Source organism: Aplidium turbinatum, chromosome 17, assembly GCF_918807975.1.
Source record: "Aplidium turbinatum chromosome 17, kaAplTurb1.1, whole genome shotgun sequence".
NCBI lineage: Eukaryota > Metazoa > Chordata > Ascidiacea > Aplousobranchia > Polyclinidae > Aplidium > Aplidium turbinatum.
This window is the reverse complement of record NC_137488.1, coordinates 574,782-591,719: the sequence shown is the minus strand read 5'-3', so window position 1 is coordinate 591,719 and position 16,938 is coordinate 574,782. Positions and strand designations below refer to the sequence as shown.

Below are 16,938 nucleotides of genomic sequence, written 5' to 3'. Positions count from 1 at the left end.
CTAGCTTTCGATTGTAAATTTTTATTTTGGACCAGCGAAACACTACAATTTGTAGACATTAAAACTATAGAATGGCAGTTAAACATAGTTAAATGACGACCAAAGGATATAGTCTTCCTTGAAACGTGCCATGCACGGTCGCTGCACCCATTAATAAATATACAGCAGGTATATTTATTAACTATGCTGCACCAGACAAAGAAAGAAACTAACGGAAACAATTATTTCTGTGGACTTCACAAATAAAACGAAAATAAAAAAACTACTTTGCCGGTACGTGCGGGTAATAACAGGTGTTGTACCTTTGACTACAACACAAAGTCAAGTTTGCGATTTCTACTGTTGGCAAATCGATTTATCACGAAGTCTGTCAATTAAAATGTCCCGATGCTGGTATGGTAAGGCCAATCCATTCAGTCTTTCCTCGCCGATGTTGTTCTTCAGCCAGATTTTCAGCCACCGAAGAGATGAAAAGCTTCTTTCGGCTGATGCTACGCTGACTGGCAAGGTTAATAGTATTTTTAGAAAAGAGTGTACAATTGTGTACACATCTTCATCACACTATGTTGTAAAGCTTCTTCCGCAGTCATCGGTAAGACTGCAGCAGTCGCCGGTAAGACTGCAGCAGTTGCCGGAACAGTTATATTTGCCCACTTCTCCTTCCATTGTTGGATCTCTGAACATAGAGCAGATTCCACACTATATATATGACGTAACAAACCGTTGTAGGCATTGAAAATGACTTTTGTCAATGCTATCGGGTCGATACTTGAGCAATTTCGTGGTAGCAATGATGTTAGGTGACAAGATGCTAAAGTCTCATTGAAAAACATTGAACTTTGCTCTTTCTAGATGCAATTTCAAGGTAGAATTCCAATGGTTTTAGTTCCACGTCTGACCGCCAAAGTTACCATACCAATAACCTACTCTGTCAACCAACTTATCTAGGCTAAGGGATTTATAGCTATGCTCTATACAGTGCCAGCAAAAAGTTTAGAAACTTTTTAAATTTTAGTATTTTCGTTCGGTAATTAGACTCTGTGACGAAATAGGCTAATAGCCTTACACTAGGCCTATATTATTATTATAACCTACCTTAGCCTAACATAATCTTCGAACATGGCAAAAAACTTATTCAGCATCGCTTTCGATATGTTGTTTTCCAAATCGTACGCATATAAAAGAAAAATAAAGTTACTTTCTTAGGTTTTAGGGGGGGCGATCGCCCCAATCGCCCCCCTCTGGATCCGCCCCTGGCTGACGCCGTCGATTTATTTCATTGACGCGTATATGGTCCATATATCCCTGAAGGATGGACCAAAAGACATTGAATTGATTCAGCACATGCAAATATTAATTGGTGTTTATGAGAAAAAACTAGCTGACCATAACATCCCATTTCTTTCAGGTTATTTAGTTTATTTGAAATGAGTTTTCGTTCGACGACAAATTTCACGGACAATAATGCAAACGAGAAACAATTTGTTTTGAAGAAAAGAATTGGTTTGTGGTCTGGGGTTGCCATAACAACAGAATCTTTGGTGGGCTCTGGTATTTTTGTCTCTCCAACAGGAGTTTTACGTTTTGTCAATGGAAGTGTTGGATTGAATCTTGTTATTTGGTTGGTGTGCGGGCTAATAGCAATGTCTTCTTGTTTGTGTTATTGTGAACTGGGTTCTTCTTTGAAAGCTTCTGGAAAAGATGTTCTCAATTTTAAATTAGCTTATGGGACCTCAATTTCCTTCGTGTACATTTGGGGTCTGCGTGCAGGGGGTTCAGCTACTTATCAAGTTTTTGCAAGGTATCTTACTGCCCCATTTTTTGAAGACTCCAATCCACCTGAAAGCATCATTAAATTGGTGGCGATCATGCTTCTTTTTGTTCTCTTTTACCTCAATTATACAACAGTTAAAATCTCTGTTAAACTTGCCATTGGATTTACAATTGTAAAGTTTCTTGCTTTGGGAGTGATAGCAACTGTTGGAACTGTTCATTTAATTTCTGGAAACCCTGTGGGAATAAATAACTTTGCAAATAGCTTTGACAGACAAAATTTATCAAAGCTCAGTGTTGCCGAAGTTTCCCAGGCTTTCTATCAAGGAATGTTTGCTTACACTGGCTTCAACGCTCTTTTATCAGTGTCCGAAGAAGTAAAAGATCCAGCAAGAGTCATCCCAAGAGCTTGCTCTTTGGGTCTGTTGTCCGTCATGACACTTTATATGTTGGTCAATGTCAGTTATTTGTCGGGTAAGTCTTTAAGCGCTTGTTGGTGAGGTTTAACTTTAGTTCGGATACCTATATCTTTTGCTAACCGAATAACAACATATATCTGGAAAATTTATTAATCTGACCTGCAATTGCAAAGTAGATGAAAAATTACAAGACAAGTGTTTTATAAACTGGTTGGCTACTGACTTATTAACTGGCACTGATACCAATTATGTGGGCTAATTATGCCGATCATGTGATGATATTGTAAAGTAATGATACATTTATTGTTCCATTAAAGGGGATCTCCTGACTAACAAAGTAACAAGCAGTAGGCCAGCGATTCTCCAAGCATCAGTCCAGTATTTTTTAAAATAGCCTACTATAATGTGATAATACCGATCATGTAAGAATATTATAATGTGATGATACCGATCATGTTATGATACCGATATATTATTTTAAACATTAAGACAGCATTGGTTAAGTTTTGATATCTAAACGGTAATGCATCGCAAACGCAAAATTGAATGTTTTATTACAGTATTAAGTCCGGAAGAGATGATCGCCTCAAAAGCCGTCGCCCAATTGTTTGGAAGCAAAGTTCTGGGCCCTGTCTCGTGGCTGGTTCCAGTTAGTGTGTGCATCTCAACAATGGGGCATTTAAATGGAGTTGTTCTTTTGACGGCTCGGCGATTGTTTGCCGCCTCGAGAGAAGGTCTTGCACCAAAGGTGAAGTTTCTTCTAAAATCTAAGTAGCCTACACCACGGTTTAATTCAGGTGTAAATATGCAATAAAAATTATTACAATATGGGGATACCATATTACATTTATCACCAAAAAGTGTAAGATATATTTTTAACAAAATGTACCAACTGCTATCCTACTTGTTCTAGGGGTGTCCAAAGTTCTGCCCTTGATGCGTTTTTATACGCCCACGCCTGTTGTACAATATACCATTTTAGCCCGCAAACAAGCATAAATTACGACGATTCAACTTACAGTTTTCTTTAAACTTATGATGCAACTATAGGCCTATTCAGAGATGCACTGGAACAGGATTCGAATTTTACAGTTTTTCAATGGATCCAGATCGGATCTTTATCTCATTTTTTTATTATAGATCCGAAACGAATCCGGATCCTAAATTTGCTTGATTTTCTTGTTAATTTTGTACACAAAAGACTAAACATAAACTTTAAAAGCTCTTGGTAACATTTCCAAATCCGGAGAAAGGTTTGAACCATGCCTTCACCTTGGTGTGTAATCAGCCGTGACAAGCATGTGACGTCCAGGTACTCCACCAATCATGAATTCATGTGAAAAAATAAAGTAATATCGATGGTTTCACTAATCAACAGTTAGTTACAAATTTCAGGCAGTGCAAGAATTAAAAGCAGAGATATCTACACCACGCGCGTGTTCTATTGACCTTAAAATGTTTCCATTTATTTTTATCAGCCTCAGCTATAAAAACATAACTGTTTTTAATCTTTTTAGTTTTTTGGAATGATTCATGTTCGTCGGTACACACCTGCTTCAAGTCTAATATTCAACTTCCTTCTGACAGCCGCGTTTATATTAAGCGGTGATTTTTACACGATTGTTGGAGCTTTTTCCTTTTTCATGTGGACATGGAGAGGACTGAGTGCGGGAAGCCTTTTGATCTTGAGATGGAAGTACCCTGAACTTAATCGTCCATACAAGGTACCGGCACAACTTTCATGAATCTAATATACAATTCACTAACGAAAACTAAAAACTTGCTGTTGTGGTCCAAAGGGGCAGGCTAGTAAATTGAGTGCGCACTGTCATTGCTTCCTACAGAACTCTAAAGTTTAACTGCTAAACATCTTGTGTGTAAATATTAAGTTTTTACCACTTATATCCTTTTTAAACAGTTAGTCATGCGAACCAATTCGTTCAACGGTCGACTCCTTTCTCGGGGCTGTTACCACAGATTATTGGAAAACCAGTTCTGAAATTTTTATTTACTCACTTTTAAACCACGACATTTATTTACAGGCTCCTCTTGTTTGTCCTATTTTCACCACGGTTTCTTCCGTTTACTTTATAGTTACCCCTTTTGTGACAAGGGACCCAAACCCAGTCTACTTCGCTGCAGTTGGCTATTACGTGGTGGCGCTGTTGTGCTACTATGTATTCATCCGGAAAAGATTAGAAATTCCTGGAATGGCAAAGTTTAACATCTTCCTCCAAAAGTTGATGCAAATTGCTGAAACGAAATCCAATGAAACCTCAATACAGGAGAACACAGTCCCATGAGCGCATACTATACAGTAATCAATATTGATTTGTAATAAGACCATTTTATTGACGGAGAATAAAAATATAAACACGCAGTCAGATAGTGTTTATATTAGGCCTTGTTGAAGATTTTGTCGTGTCCTTTGCAACCTGAAATTGTGCAAAGGGATTGCCAGTCTCTCGATGACTATCGCATAGTGACATAACCACCAAGGTCTAAATCAGTGGTGGCTGATAAATTGGCAATGGAAGAACTGCAGTCTATAAACATCTCACTAAGTCGTCAATTTATCAACTAACCTAGGTTTTGTTACCAATGACGCAGCCTAGTGTCAACTATCAAGCTATATTCACAATGAAACCTTTTAAAATAATTATATTTAGGCTTGAGGCCAGTTAGCCTACGTTTCCTTACTGTTTGATCAAAATACCAACTCAGCCTCCCAGTAACTTCTTTATTGTTATATCACAAACAATGCGATTGTCTTTCTCATTATAGATGGGATTGTTCGACTTGCAGCCCACCAATTATAAAACTTCAATGCGTAGCTTCGTTCAAATTCCGTCACAATAAGTAAACGTCATAAGGACTGCGATGCAATGCAGCCTAAAGTGAATAAGAACCAACTTGAGTAAGAACCAAGAAAAGTGAGTTGAACCAACTTCATAGAAATAGGACCGCGTGAGCACTATATCAGCTCTTCTCTTCGAAATCCTCTTGTGGGCCCCTAATTTAGTGATGGTGCTTAATTTTTTTAAACCAGGCCCTTTAATAAGATAAGAAAGCGTTAGGTTGGGGCCGCATATTCTTTCAATGTAGGAAAAAAATACACATATTATTTTTCCAAGAGGAGACTTAAATTACACAAAATTTTCTAGAAAATAATTGTAAATATAACGAAAATGTATTCGCATCTAGAAACAAAATTTTGGGACGGAAACTCAATTTAAACTGGGCAAAATTTGTGAGATAAATAATTAATTAGTGTTTGGGCATTGCTTCATAAAAAATAGATTTCGTGATTTTTTTGTGTTAACATCATTTTGTTCTTTAAATGGCTTCAGAATGACATTGAAAGATGAAAAAATTAGGGTTTCAAATTTTAGCCTCCCCGTAGGTGGAGCGAGGGGCCCAATATTATTGTAAAAAAGTTTGGTAGGTTATATAGTATACGTTTAATACATTACAGTTTCAGTAAATAATTTTTCTTAGAGAGGTTGCACTAAACGTTACACATTATAATACACATAGAATTTCCGAAGTATTTATAGAATATTCCGATCTATTCAAATACACTAGCTCATTAATTTCGAAAGCAAACAAGCATAAATAGTACAAATTTTTTTTTAAAAATGGTTTTCAAAAATTAGCATCAAATTCATTTTCTCAGTTTACGTACAAATGTATTCTGACTTATAAAAAAAATTTGCTAAAGGTTGCATTTGTTAAAATTATTCACCATGAAACTAACCACACTGCCAAACAAAATCAAGGCTTTTTTTTTTTTTTTAAATCTTTACGGCTATTAAATCAAGAAGGAATTATTTTATTGGTAGCAAAAATCTACTACGTCTACAGATAACGATAAGAAATTTTTAACAACAGTTTTGTTTTCTATCATTATCTAAGTGTTAGTCCTCACATAAAAATGACGTCATAATTGAAGCACTCACTTTGATATCGTCAGAACGAAGATTCCCACTGCACTACCAATACCATTATGAATTTTTTTTATGTTTTTGCAAAGTTACTTGAAAGCTTAAATTTTTCGTGAACTTGACTACGATTGGCAAGCTCCTTTGAAATGGAAATGTTCAAAACTAATCTGCGGGATACATAATAATCCAATGTTGGCCATGACTGCACTTATGAATTCATGAAATCTGCTTACAGTATTTTACGCAGAGCTAATAATGGATGATAGGTTGTCTGCAGTTAGAGGCAATGACATATATATTATAATCGAGCACATTTTAATTCTTTGCCTTGAGATGCAGAGCCGTTGGTTTGGCTTTGATGACGTCATGTTGAAAAGTAACTTCAGGCTAAGGTCTGCCACTGAGTAGCTTGCAGGAAACATTTCGAAAGCGCATAGTTCTCAAGTTGCCTGATGGTCTAGACAAAATCGTGTTTTATCAAAACAAACAGACATGTACACCATCACGACTTATTAGTAGGTCATGACACCATCTTGTTAAAACGTTCAAACCTTTCCTAAAAGCATGACGTCATAAGGATCAGTGAAAGCAGGCCCGGATTTAGGGGGGGGCAGAGGGGGCAGTTGCCCCGGGCCCCCCGACTTTTGAAGGGCCCCCTATGTGGAAAAAAATGTGATTTTGTGTTATTTTTTCCTTTTGGCCTTTAAAGTTTCTGCAAAATACTGTGCAGTGCTGGACTGATGCTACCGAAGACGTAGAGGTGGTTTTTCGCGCCGTAGGCTTGAAAAAATTTTTTGCACGGGGGCCCCCCGATCTAAAAGTGCCCCGGGCCCCCCATCAGCTAAATCCGGCCCTGAGTGAAAGACAATACAATCAATGACATTTAGACATGATAATGTCATAAAAAATTGAAGCTCTTGTGAAATATTTTGGCTCATGGTCATCTCATCAACCAACATTTCCACAATGCAAAACACCGAAAAAGAATGCTTGCAACTGACAAGAATTCATGCAAAGAAACTTTTGTGCCACTAAAGATATTGATGAATTTCCATCAATTGCTTCAGAACATGGAATTGAGCAAGAACTCCATAATATCAAAGTAACCGGAAGAGTTGTAAGTATAACAATCAAAATGCTCTTGACAAGTATTTTTTATTGCACGTGAGTTGTCAAAATAAGCTATATTAATAAATTTTTGATAGAAAAGTAAAAATAGAAATTCAGCACGAATTGTTACGAGAGAAACTTGCTAACTTTACGGAATACTTATCTCAGCTATCTTTAGCATGGCATTCGTTTCATTAAAGAAACGAAACATCAATATTGCATAAACTGCAAACTAAAAAAGTGCTGACTAAGAAAGTTTCCAACTCCAATGACATTCTGAATCGAGATAAAATCGGAAGAAGAAGCTAGAAAGTTTTTGTAGTAAATGGGTAAATAAAACGAAAGTCTATGTTTGAGATACGATTAAGAAAGCAACGTAACAGACGTTCAAAGTGCAACTGCAGTGACGTAGCTAAGAACGATCAATAATTGGGTGAAAGTTAAAGAAGTGAAAGTTTACGATTTACTCCAACACGATACGTCATTACGCATGATCAGGGAATTGTGTTCCGAAAGCTAGTGCAAACCGCTACCATCACAGCAAACCCGCAGCATCAGACTAAAACAGGTCGTAGGCTATGTATCTACGTGAAGTTAAACAAGAACGTAGTGGACTACTGCAAAACTTCGTTGTCATCTCGTGAAGTCGACCTGAATTCAATATGAAAGAGTGCTACGAGTTTGGTGTTATGAGATGGTCATTATTTGTTTCAGATAGAAGCCTGTTGCTCTCAGCCTCTCAAGCAACAAATATCTAGTTATTTTTTCTTGTTTATGAGTAATTGCTTTCGATTTGTTGTCATTGGCTTGATTGCAAGGATCAATTACCAGAGCTCACCGATAGGAGGTTGACATCTTGAGCCCCTGATTCATTATCTAGAAAAACTCTCTGTACAAAAGGATAATGGTAGGCCTAATAGATGGAAAATAATAGACAATGAAGAGATGCTTTTGCTGAGTGTTGTAGCGGTACTGTGGAAAGTAATCCACCCATACAAAGCTGTAGTTACTGCAGCAACATCCCTAGCACCGTAGCACGATAGTGGTGAGAATGAACTGGGGACAATATCGATACTGAAATGTATTGGTTGCATACTGGAACATACTGATCATCGTGAAAACTATTGAACTTCTCAGAACATCTACCGAACTTACATAATTATTGAAACCAACACCTTCCGTAACTTATTCATAGTTACATATCAACAGTTAAAAATTAAAACGAGTTAAGAGCCAAGACGCTGGACGATCCCGCTTAAGAATTATTTCTAGATTACAAACGGCACGCAACAACCTAACAACGAAAATGGACGCAAAACTACGTATATGTAACGCAATCGTGAGAGAGCGGCCACTCGCTCTGTGGAATTTCACAGAGCGAGTGGCCGCTCTCTGGAATTTCACAACCACAGTCCTATGGGTTGTGAAAAGCGCAGGAATAAACTATAAGCCTGCAAGGGTTATAGTAGTAGTACACAGTTTCTAGAATCAATGATGAGTGGCTTTAGAGAACATAGAAGCGACGTATGCAGAGCTCCCTGGAGCTATAGACACCCATGCAAGAAGGCAAGCGGAAAGCCGTTTGACTTCTGATGAGGATGAACGAACGGTAGCCTACATCGTGGACGTCGCTATAATAGCATCTGGACTGGAAGCCAAACGCTGCCGTCCAAGATGAGGCCTGAAAAGGACTGCCATATAGGCGGTTGTAACGCTAAATTTGAGTAATTTGGCGTTCTTTTAATGAGTTTGATAGGCTATTTTGAGAACTGAAACAAAGCAAGATCCTACGCAAGGAGAGTACGTCGTAAACTTACATGAGGAAAACGCAGCTCCTAAAGACTGCTACAGAACGGGGAACTAACCAAATAAAGGAATGACTGCAGTTTCAGGTCTTGCCAGGACGGAAAACTGGTGCTTGAAGAACTGTTATCAGGACAGGTGTCTCAATTAACAGGGCGTAACGATGTTTCTGCCAACACGAAGACGACGTAGCTACAATGGCGCTTGCCTACATCGACAGGGGGCTCATCGGAGCGCTGAGTGGGCCGATGATGACAGGTTCTACAGTGGCACTACATCCAGCTTCAGTCTGGGAAGTCCTAACCCTATATGGACAGAATTAATGTTTTTAATAAAAAAAAATTATTCAAACGTTTTTTGTATGTCAAATGACACAATATGACACAAAATTATTTTTTTATCAAAATTTTTTTAATTACCTTGATTTTTTTTAAACGTTACAAATCTGTCACATTCGTCCATTTTAGGAAAGTGTTTGCTCAAAATCACAACAATGAAACAAGAGACATTGTTTAATTTGGGCGCTGCAATTCAATGCTTATTCAAGCCATAAATGTTTACAAATCATGTAAGTTTGAGCTCATGACAACAACAACAAAAAATGCAATAACAATAACAATGCTCAATAATGCTCACAAAAATAAAAGTTTGGAAGTTTCACTGACATCCCTTTCAAGAAAAAAGTACATTGCGCTGCAAGCAAGCATGATTTTACTCTTTGTGAAATAATAAAAAGCAGTTCTTGTGTTTGTCTAAACACAAATACACCTCACATTTCATGCAATATATGTATGGTGCACTCATACATCCTGGAAGCCTGCATCTTCCTCTTTTTTCCTGGTATAAAGGAAAATGGTCAACATTGTCCATTCTTATTGATTTTTGTGGAATTGGTTTTGTGTTTGCTCCCATTCTCTTCTTGCTTTGATAAGCTCCTTCTACTGAGCTTGATGAAGGTCTGCCCCGTTTCCTTGGCATCACCTCCTGACCTTGTTTGGACAAACTTTCAGCAACAGATAAAGTGAAATCCATCAAAGCAAGTTGCTTCTTCTTTGGCACTCCCAAGTCTTGACAGTCTCTTCGATACAGAAACCAAGAAGTTACAATGGTCAAGTTGATGAAGTGGAAGAAGATGCGGTGATAATACTTCTTTGATCTGAGTGTAATTCTATACAGGCCAATAAGGGAATCTAAAAGATCTACACCACCCATAAATTGGTTGTAGGGTAGGTCTGCACGACTTTGGGGCATGTCACATCAACTTGTCTTTTAACAGCTCGATCAAATCGCTTCACATTAGTAATTGGCTGAGCAGATTCAAAACTTGTCAAGAAAGTCACACATTTCGAGTCCAGCCACTTGATTACTCTGAATGTTGTATTTTCAACAACACACTCTTTTTCAACATAGGCACCTCTTCCTCTTTTTTTCAAATCTTTGTCAGAAAGCAAGTTACAGTTTTTCAATCTGTTGACTCGAACAGTGCCTAGAGAATAAATTTTATTCTTGGAAAGCTCACATGCCAAAGGAAATGAAGTGAACCAGTTGTCATAATATAGCAAATAATTCATGTTGGTGGGAATGTTGCTCGCCAATTTTAAAACAATGTTGGAACTTGCTCCCAGATCAGGACCGTTTGCAGGTGGAGAAATTTTTCCCGTATACATCTCAAAATCATGAATGATGCCAGTGGAGTCACAGAGAACAAACACTTTATAGCCATACTTGTGTGGTTTGTTGGGCATATATTGCTTCAAAGATGAAGCACCCTTGAAGGGTATCATTTGTTCATCCACACACAACATCTGATTCATTGGTATTCCATTCAATTTTTGCTTCAAGTGATCTAAAAGAGGCCGCACTTTAAACAATTTATCAAAATTTTCATCTTGACGTGGATGCATAAGTGCATTGTCATTGAAGTGCAATGATCCTTTTATCTTTTCAAATCTATCACGACCCATAACGTTGCTTATCTGACTAATTCCAAGTGCTTTTGACCAATATAAGCGTAAACGCGGTAAGCCAATTATTGACATTTTCAAAAGTATGGCCAAAAATTTTGCAAATTCTAAACTGTCCATCTGAAGTGGACTTGCAGGGTTAGTTTGTATGGCGTATAAATTGGATTGTTCCACAATGTGCTGCATTATAGTTTCATCAAAAAAATTTTCAAAATACATAGGAGACAAAATTGACTCTGATTCGGGTATACTTCCTTGCCATAGTGGAGCATTTCTGAGACTTGACGTAGGGAGGACTTCTTGCCATGTTGGATTAGTACGAGTGCTTTGAACATTTCTAGTTCCAGTTACAGGTTGGCCAGAATTTGAATCTGAAACAGAATGAAAATAGATTGATTAGAAACAGATTAGAAAGCAATAAACAATAGCTCGAAATAGAAAATATTATATAAGGTTATTATATATAGTATATATATAGTATATATATATAGTATATATATAGTATATATAAAGTATTATTATATAAGGTTTATTTTGAACGGCGAATTATAAACCTTGAAGGTAAACAACAATGCAGTTTAGCCTACAAAACACATATGGTAGGTATTGACCAACATAGGGGTATAACCTAGTTTCTCACCAGAGTCACTACTGCTGCTTTCATTGAATGAAGAATCAATATTGTTTCCAGGAGGGACATACTCATCTTCCGATTCACTATCTTGCAGACGATCATCATCACTTTCCCCATCTTCTCCACCAGCTGGTACTGCAGTCCAATTTTTTCTCCCATAGAAGCTTCTCACATTCATAATATTACAAAGTATAGAAACTTATTCAACTATATCTACATAAAAAAACGAAAATTTACTCAGATAATGCCTTTTGTCCCAAGACCTAGGCTAAGCTCAAAACAGTCACACATGGACGAAGTCAACAGATCTGTTACATTTACACAAACTAGCATAACTGCTTGTCTTGTATCAATTCATTTCACTTCAGTGCTATTTCTCAAAATATACCTCACATGCAATTCGAATTAAAATAATTAGACACTAAAAGCACAAGCTAACTCTTTCTCAGGACTGCTGAACTCATCAACACCGCATCATTTTCACATCAGCAAAATCTGAACTTTGCCTCCTCGTTTTTCTGAATTTACAGCAAGTCAACAGTGTTGCCAATATAAAAACTGACTTTTTGAAATGTGACAATTCTGAAACAGTCGTCCACTTTGTACAAAATCGGTCTAAACTGCAATTGTGCAGGGTTCTTTCAAACGTGACAGATTTGTCGCATTTGTCAATAAAGGGCTAAGGTTCTCTGCTTCTACAATGGGGTGGAACAGCGTGGCTTTAAATCGATCGACTGAAACTGTGTCTATCGTGCAGTTGATATTCGCAAATAGCAGTAATGTATTTGTTGTTGCGATCGAGAATGAGTTATAGGCTTTGATAAGGCTTCTGCAGGCTTGACAGCACTCCATCTGTCCGGACGAATACATGAGTAGCCCTACATGAAGACAGGGCCTCGTCCAAAAAGGTGGTTCAATTATAGGGATGCCTGGGGAGAGTATATCGCAACTCGTGCATGAAGTATGAGAAGTTCTGAGCGTTACTGCACCAAGTAGCATGGTCGGTCTGAGTTTTTAAAGAAACTTTCAGACTGCGGTTGAAACTGGTTGGACGCAGGGTGATATGTCGTGGTGTGTACGACCTGCTTCCCAGAAATGTGGCCATCTCGTACCATAGGATGAAGATAAATTGCCTCCCACGATCCGATGATATGACGCTGGGGGCTCCGAATCTAGAGACCCAGTGAAGAATAAATGCATCAGCACAACTCTTCGCAGTGATGTCTGACGAGAATGGCCTCTGGCCAGCGAGTAAACCTATCGATGACGGTTAAGATATAAAAGCAGTCGGCTATAGGACTATATTACAAACTGCTTACTGCCACTACATTTTTTACAGGAAGAGGTGAAAAGAGAAGAAAATATCCTCCAAAGTTATTTGCCATGCACTTTGGTGAACTACACTCAGCAGCATTGATGGACTTTCACGAAAACAGGTAGGCTATAAACAATGCTGGTCCGAAGGCGGAATTTCACGTTGCTTAGTTTTGATGATGTCTGTTCATCAACGTTAAAAACGCTGACTTGCACAAATTGTCGTCGTCGGTTCCAGCTCGTGTCCGAGCATTGGTTTTGTTTTCAGGTCTTAGCCTATGTGGCTTTGGAGGCCTAGTCTACAGTAGAAAAGACGCGGAAAAAAGTCACATTGCATGAAGAGTTGGGAACGTGGTTGCACTAGCTTTTTTTCTAATGTTTTATTTTTTCTGAAACTTTTTGTAACCTGTTTTTCTTTTTTTTAGAAAAATTCCGTGCCTTCCCTCGTTCTCTTCCTCCAGATTGACTTATCACTGGCAAGTTGTTCCCACGATTCTAGATCAATGTTTGCTGGGTCGAGGGAGACTTTAATTGATCTTTGTATTTGCATTGTAGGTGAGACGATTATCTCGACGAGTATCCAGAATTTGCCTCAGTTTCCTCTGCTGAAAATTTTCAAGACAAATAGCCTACGTCAAAACAAATGACTGGAGTGCGGTTAGGCCTACTGCTGAATCAAGTAGCCTACTGGTAGCCTAGATATTCCGCTTTAACGTTAAGCCAAAATGTGTGAATGCGTTTGCATAAAATTTATAAATTTCCACAAAATTTAAAGTTTAAGTCAAAAGATAGATCAGTGATATCTCCTGAGAGAAGTACTCGCTATAGGTTAGCTACTTTGTTTTTGCGTTGCAAATAAGTTTTGAATTCAATAGCCTATTGGCTACAGTAATTTGGCATTGTCCAATTCTGGAAGAAAATACTTCTGAAACTGTTTCAACAGATTTTACAAATGGTTAATAACCAAAGGCTTAATAACGTTTGATTTTACATCATTGTTAACCAAAAACTTTTCAGTCATAAATGAGAACATTTCAAATGAATCATTTTCAACTTTTTGTTTACAGATGTTTAATCTGTTGATATTTTCTCTACAGAGGAACAAGTTAAGTTCGTTCTGTCTTTTAAGAAAATCTGATAAATAGCATAATTTCAAGAACCAGATGTCATTGTGATAATGGTGAGCAAAGTCTGTAATTTTTTTCGTTAGAAAAATCAATACTTCAATTTTCAACACTAATAAATCTTTTTAGCTTCAAATTTTAAAAGTCATCTTACTTCACATTGCAATAAAAGGGTTTTAAATTCCGATTCCGTTTTACCACATCAATTTTCGAACATACGCGTAGGCTACTGAGTGCGCGACTCTCAATACAGTTAATAACTTGCACAAAATGTTAATATTCAGTAGGCTACTTTGCGTAAAATTGTTTGTTTTGTTTGTCGTATCCAGGCCTACACCTGGTGATTGAAGATTTAGATTAAGTGGACGGAAAGGCAAGGAAGCCAATCTTCGTGTCTACCTTCAGGCATGCCTTTAAGTGTCCTACCACAGACACAGCTGCATACTCTTGAGCGGCGTCGAACCGGCGCCCTTTCGACTGCCGTTCCAGGGTTCTCACCACTCGGCTATGCAGCAGTAAAATAAGTAGTAAGAAAGTAAATATAGTAGCAGTAGCTAACTGCTCTTGGCTGATGCTGAGCTGCGTCGGAGTCTGCCTCGCTTTCTGACCTAGTCTTATTCTGAAACGATCCCTGTTCCATATCTAGAAAGCTAAAACCTCAATTGCTAAGGTAACAGGGATCAGTTGTCAGTAGATGTTAGAGAAAATATATTTTGCACTTATTCAGTGCATCGTCAGTTCTGTATTTATCTGATCAGATCAGAACTGACGATGCACTGAATAAGTGCGAAATATATTTTCTGTAACATCTACTGACAACTGATCCCTGTTACCCTAGCAATTGAGGTTTTAGCTTAGTAGCAGTAGGCTATAAAACTGAGGCATGTTTTCTTCAGTTTGTTCAAACAAAATATGTTCTTAAAAATTGCTTAACATGCAACAAACCAACCACACTTGATTGATGATACCAAGCATAGTCACTGGTATTTTCCTGTCGAAGATGTGAAATTGACGGCTTTTTTATGGCCCTCTCTACATGAATGCGATGGCGTGCAATACTTCGTGTGTTCAACACTTCGTCTTCACTCATTTGAGGCCTTCTACCTAGGAACGGTGGGATATTCAAATGTAGACCAATATCATGTCTTTTTCTATGAGAAACCCTTTATCGGCCATAACAGCATCATTGAAGTGCAGTTCATTAGCAGCTATTTTCTGCCTCAAAACGTGAAAAAATCCACTTCTCTGACATATTTCTTTGTCACTCACATTACTAGTGTACAGACATAATACGCCCATTTGGATCAACTAGGCTACCACTAATGACTTTGCAATGTTAGTAGCCTACTTTTACAGTTCGAGCACGTTCGAGTACGTTTGCGACTGACAGTGAAGTGAGAATAGTGTTTCGAGACGTAGCCTACTTCAGTGCAGTCGATGATGATGCATAGTGCTTGGGTAGTCCTAGTAGGCAAATTATACTGAAACACTGATACATGCCTGTAGTCTAAAGACCACAAAACAACAGCTCAAGCCATGCTCAAGCAAACGTTAAACAATTTATTCGCCTGCAAACTACGCCACTAACCCTAGCGCACAGCATTGTAAACAGCGGCTAGTCGTTCACGACTCCAACGTCACGCTCTGTTGGTTCGTTATGCAAAAGGTCTATATTGGTAGGCTATACTCTCTGCGACCCCTGAAGTTCGTTACGTAACCCATTGCGGGGTCGCGACCCCCAGTTTGAAGGGCTCTGATCTATTGTTTATGACTGTACCGTATAAATTCTTGCAACAGACAAAATATAAGTTTTCTCGCTCTCGCCCTTCAAACGTGTTCACATGGCACTCCCTTTTTTATTCATATTAAAAGAATATTTTTACCTAGGTAAATTCCCCTTGAACAAAACAAATTTTGTGATGAAACAATACAACATCAACAACAAGTTTTTGTGTACGGTATTGTTCATTTCAGTTTATTTTTATTTCTGACCAGACACAACGAAAAAAACAATATATGCTAAACATAGCAGTGGTCTAGAAAAAGGTAGAAGCGACAAAACGCGGACGTTATAACGCGGTGGCGCGGAAACTATTTTTCTCTAGAGGGGGCTGAAGCTGCCGTAGTGTTGTGAGCTTCTGGGGGGCTTTGCCCCCCAGACCCCCCCTTATGTGGCAAAACGTTTAAAACTGGTAGTAACTTTTATAGGTCCCTCCTGTGTATAAAACGACGCCAAAACACACACATTGTATCATAAGTTGTAAGAAACGAAGAGCGGCAACAACAAAGCAGCTATTCAGAAAATTAAAAAGAAAACAAACAAATTAGAAAGTGATATGAAAACGACAGTTTGTGGAAATGAGTTCTCACACGCTTCCGAAGATTGCTTTTTGCTCAGGTTTTTCTTTAGGCTATATGAACTGTGTCATGAGTTTTTTGACATCGACAGTGTCCAAAATGTTTTGGTGGACAATGGACATACATCAACGCAAGCTGAGTAAGTCTTTATTGTGTCATTGAGCTTCTCAACCACGTTTTCAGGCATCTTAAAGCAGAAAAAGAACGTTGCGATGATGCAGCGGAAACCGGGAGGCGAAGGCAGAGCTTCACGAATTTTCACGTTTCTTTGAAAAGATCTAGTGTTCGAGGGTTTAGTTGCGATAGTATCTTAGCAACCTTTTAAACAAAGTTTGTGGTTTTTCCACTTATACAACATCGCTGAGCACGGTACGGTAAGTTCCGTTTTAGGCGATCTTTTCTGATTGCATCGGGTAAGCTGATCTCAGTATAAAATCCTTCCTCACCGTTTGCACAGCTAAGAAGTAGATCTTAGAAGCAGATCCACCTGGTCGA

At 38.2% G+C, this 16,938-nt stretch overlaps 1 protein-coding gene across 1 annotated transcript; it reads left to right on the top strand.

The window, feature by feature from the left end:
* Positions 1-1,427: 1,427 nt before the first annotated feature.
* On the top strand, positions 1,428-4,495 carry LOC145786817 (b(0,+)-type amino acid transporter 1-like). The gene is made up of 4 exons (XM_082598557.1): positions 1,428-2,247; positions 2,753-2,940; positions 3,710-3,916; positions 4,235-4,495. The coding sequence occupies exons 1-4, from the start codon at positions 1,428-1,430 to the stop codon at positions 4,493-4,495; spliced, it is 1,476 nt and encodes a 491-aa protein (XP_082454683.1).
* The last annotated feature ends 12,443 nt before the right edge of the window (positions 4,496-16,938 follow it).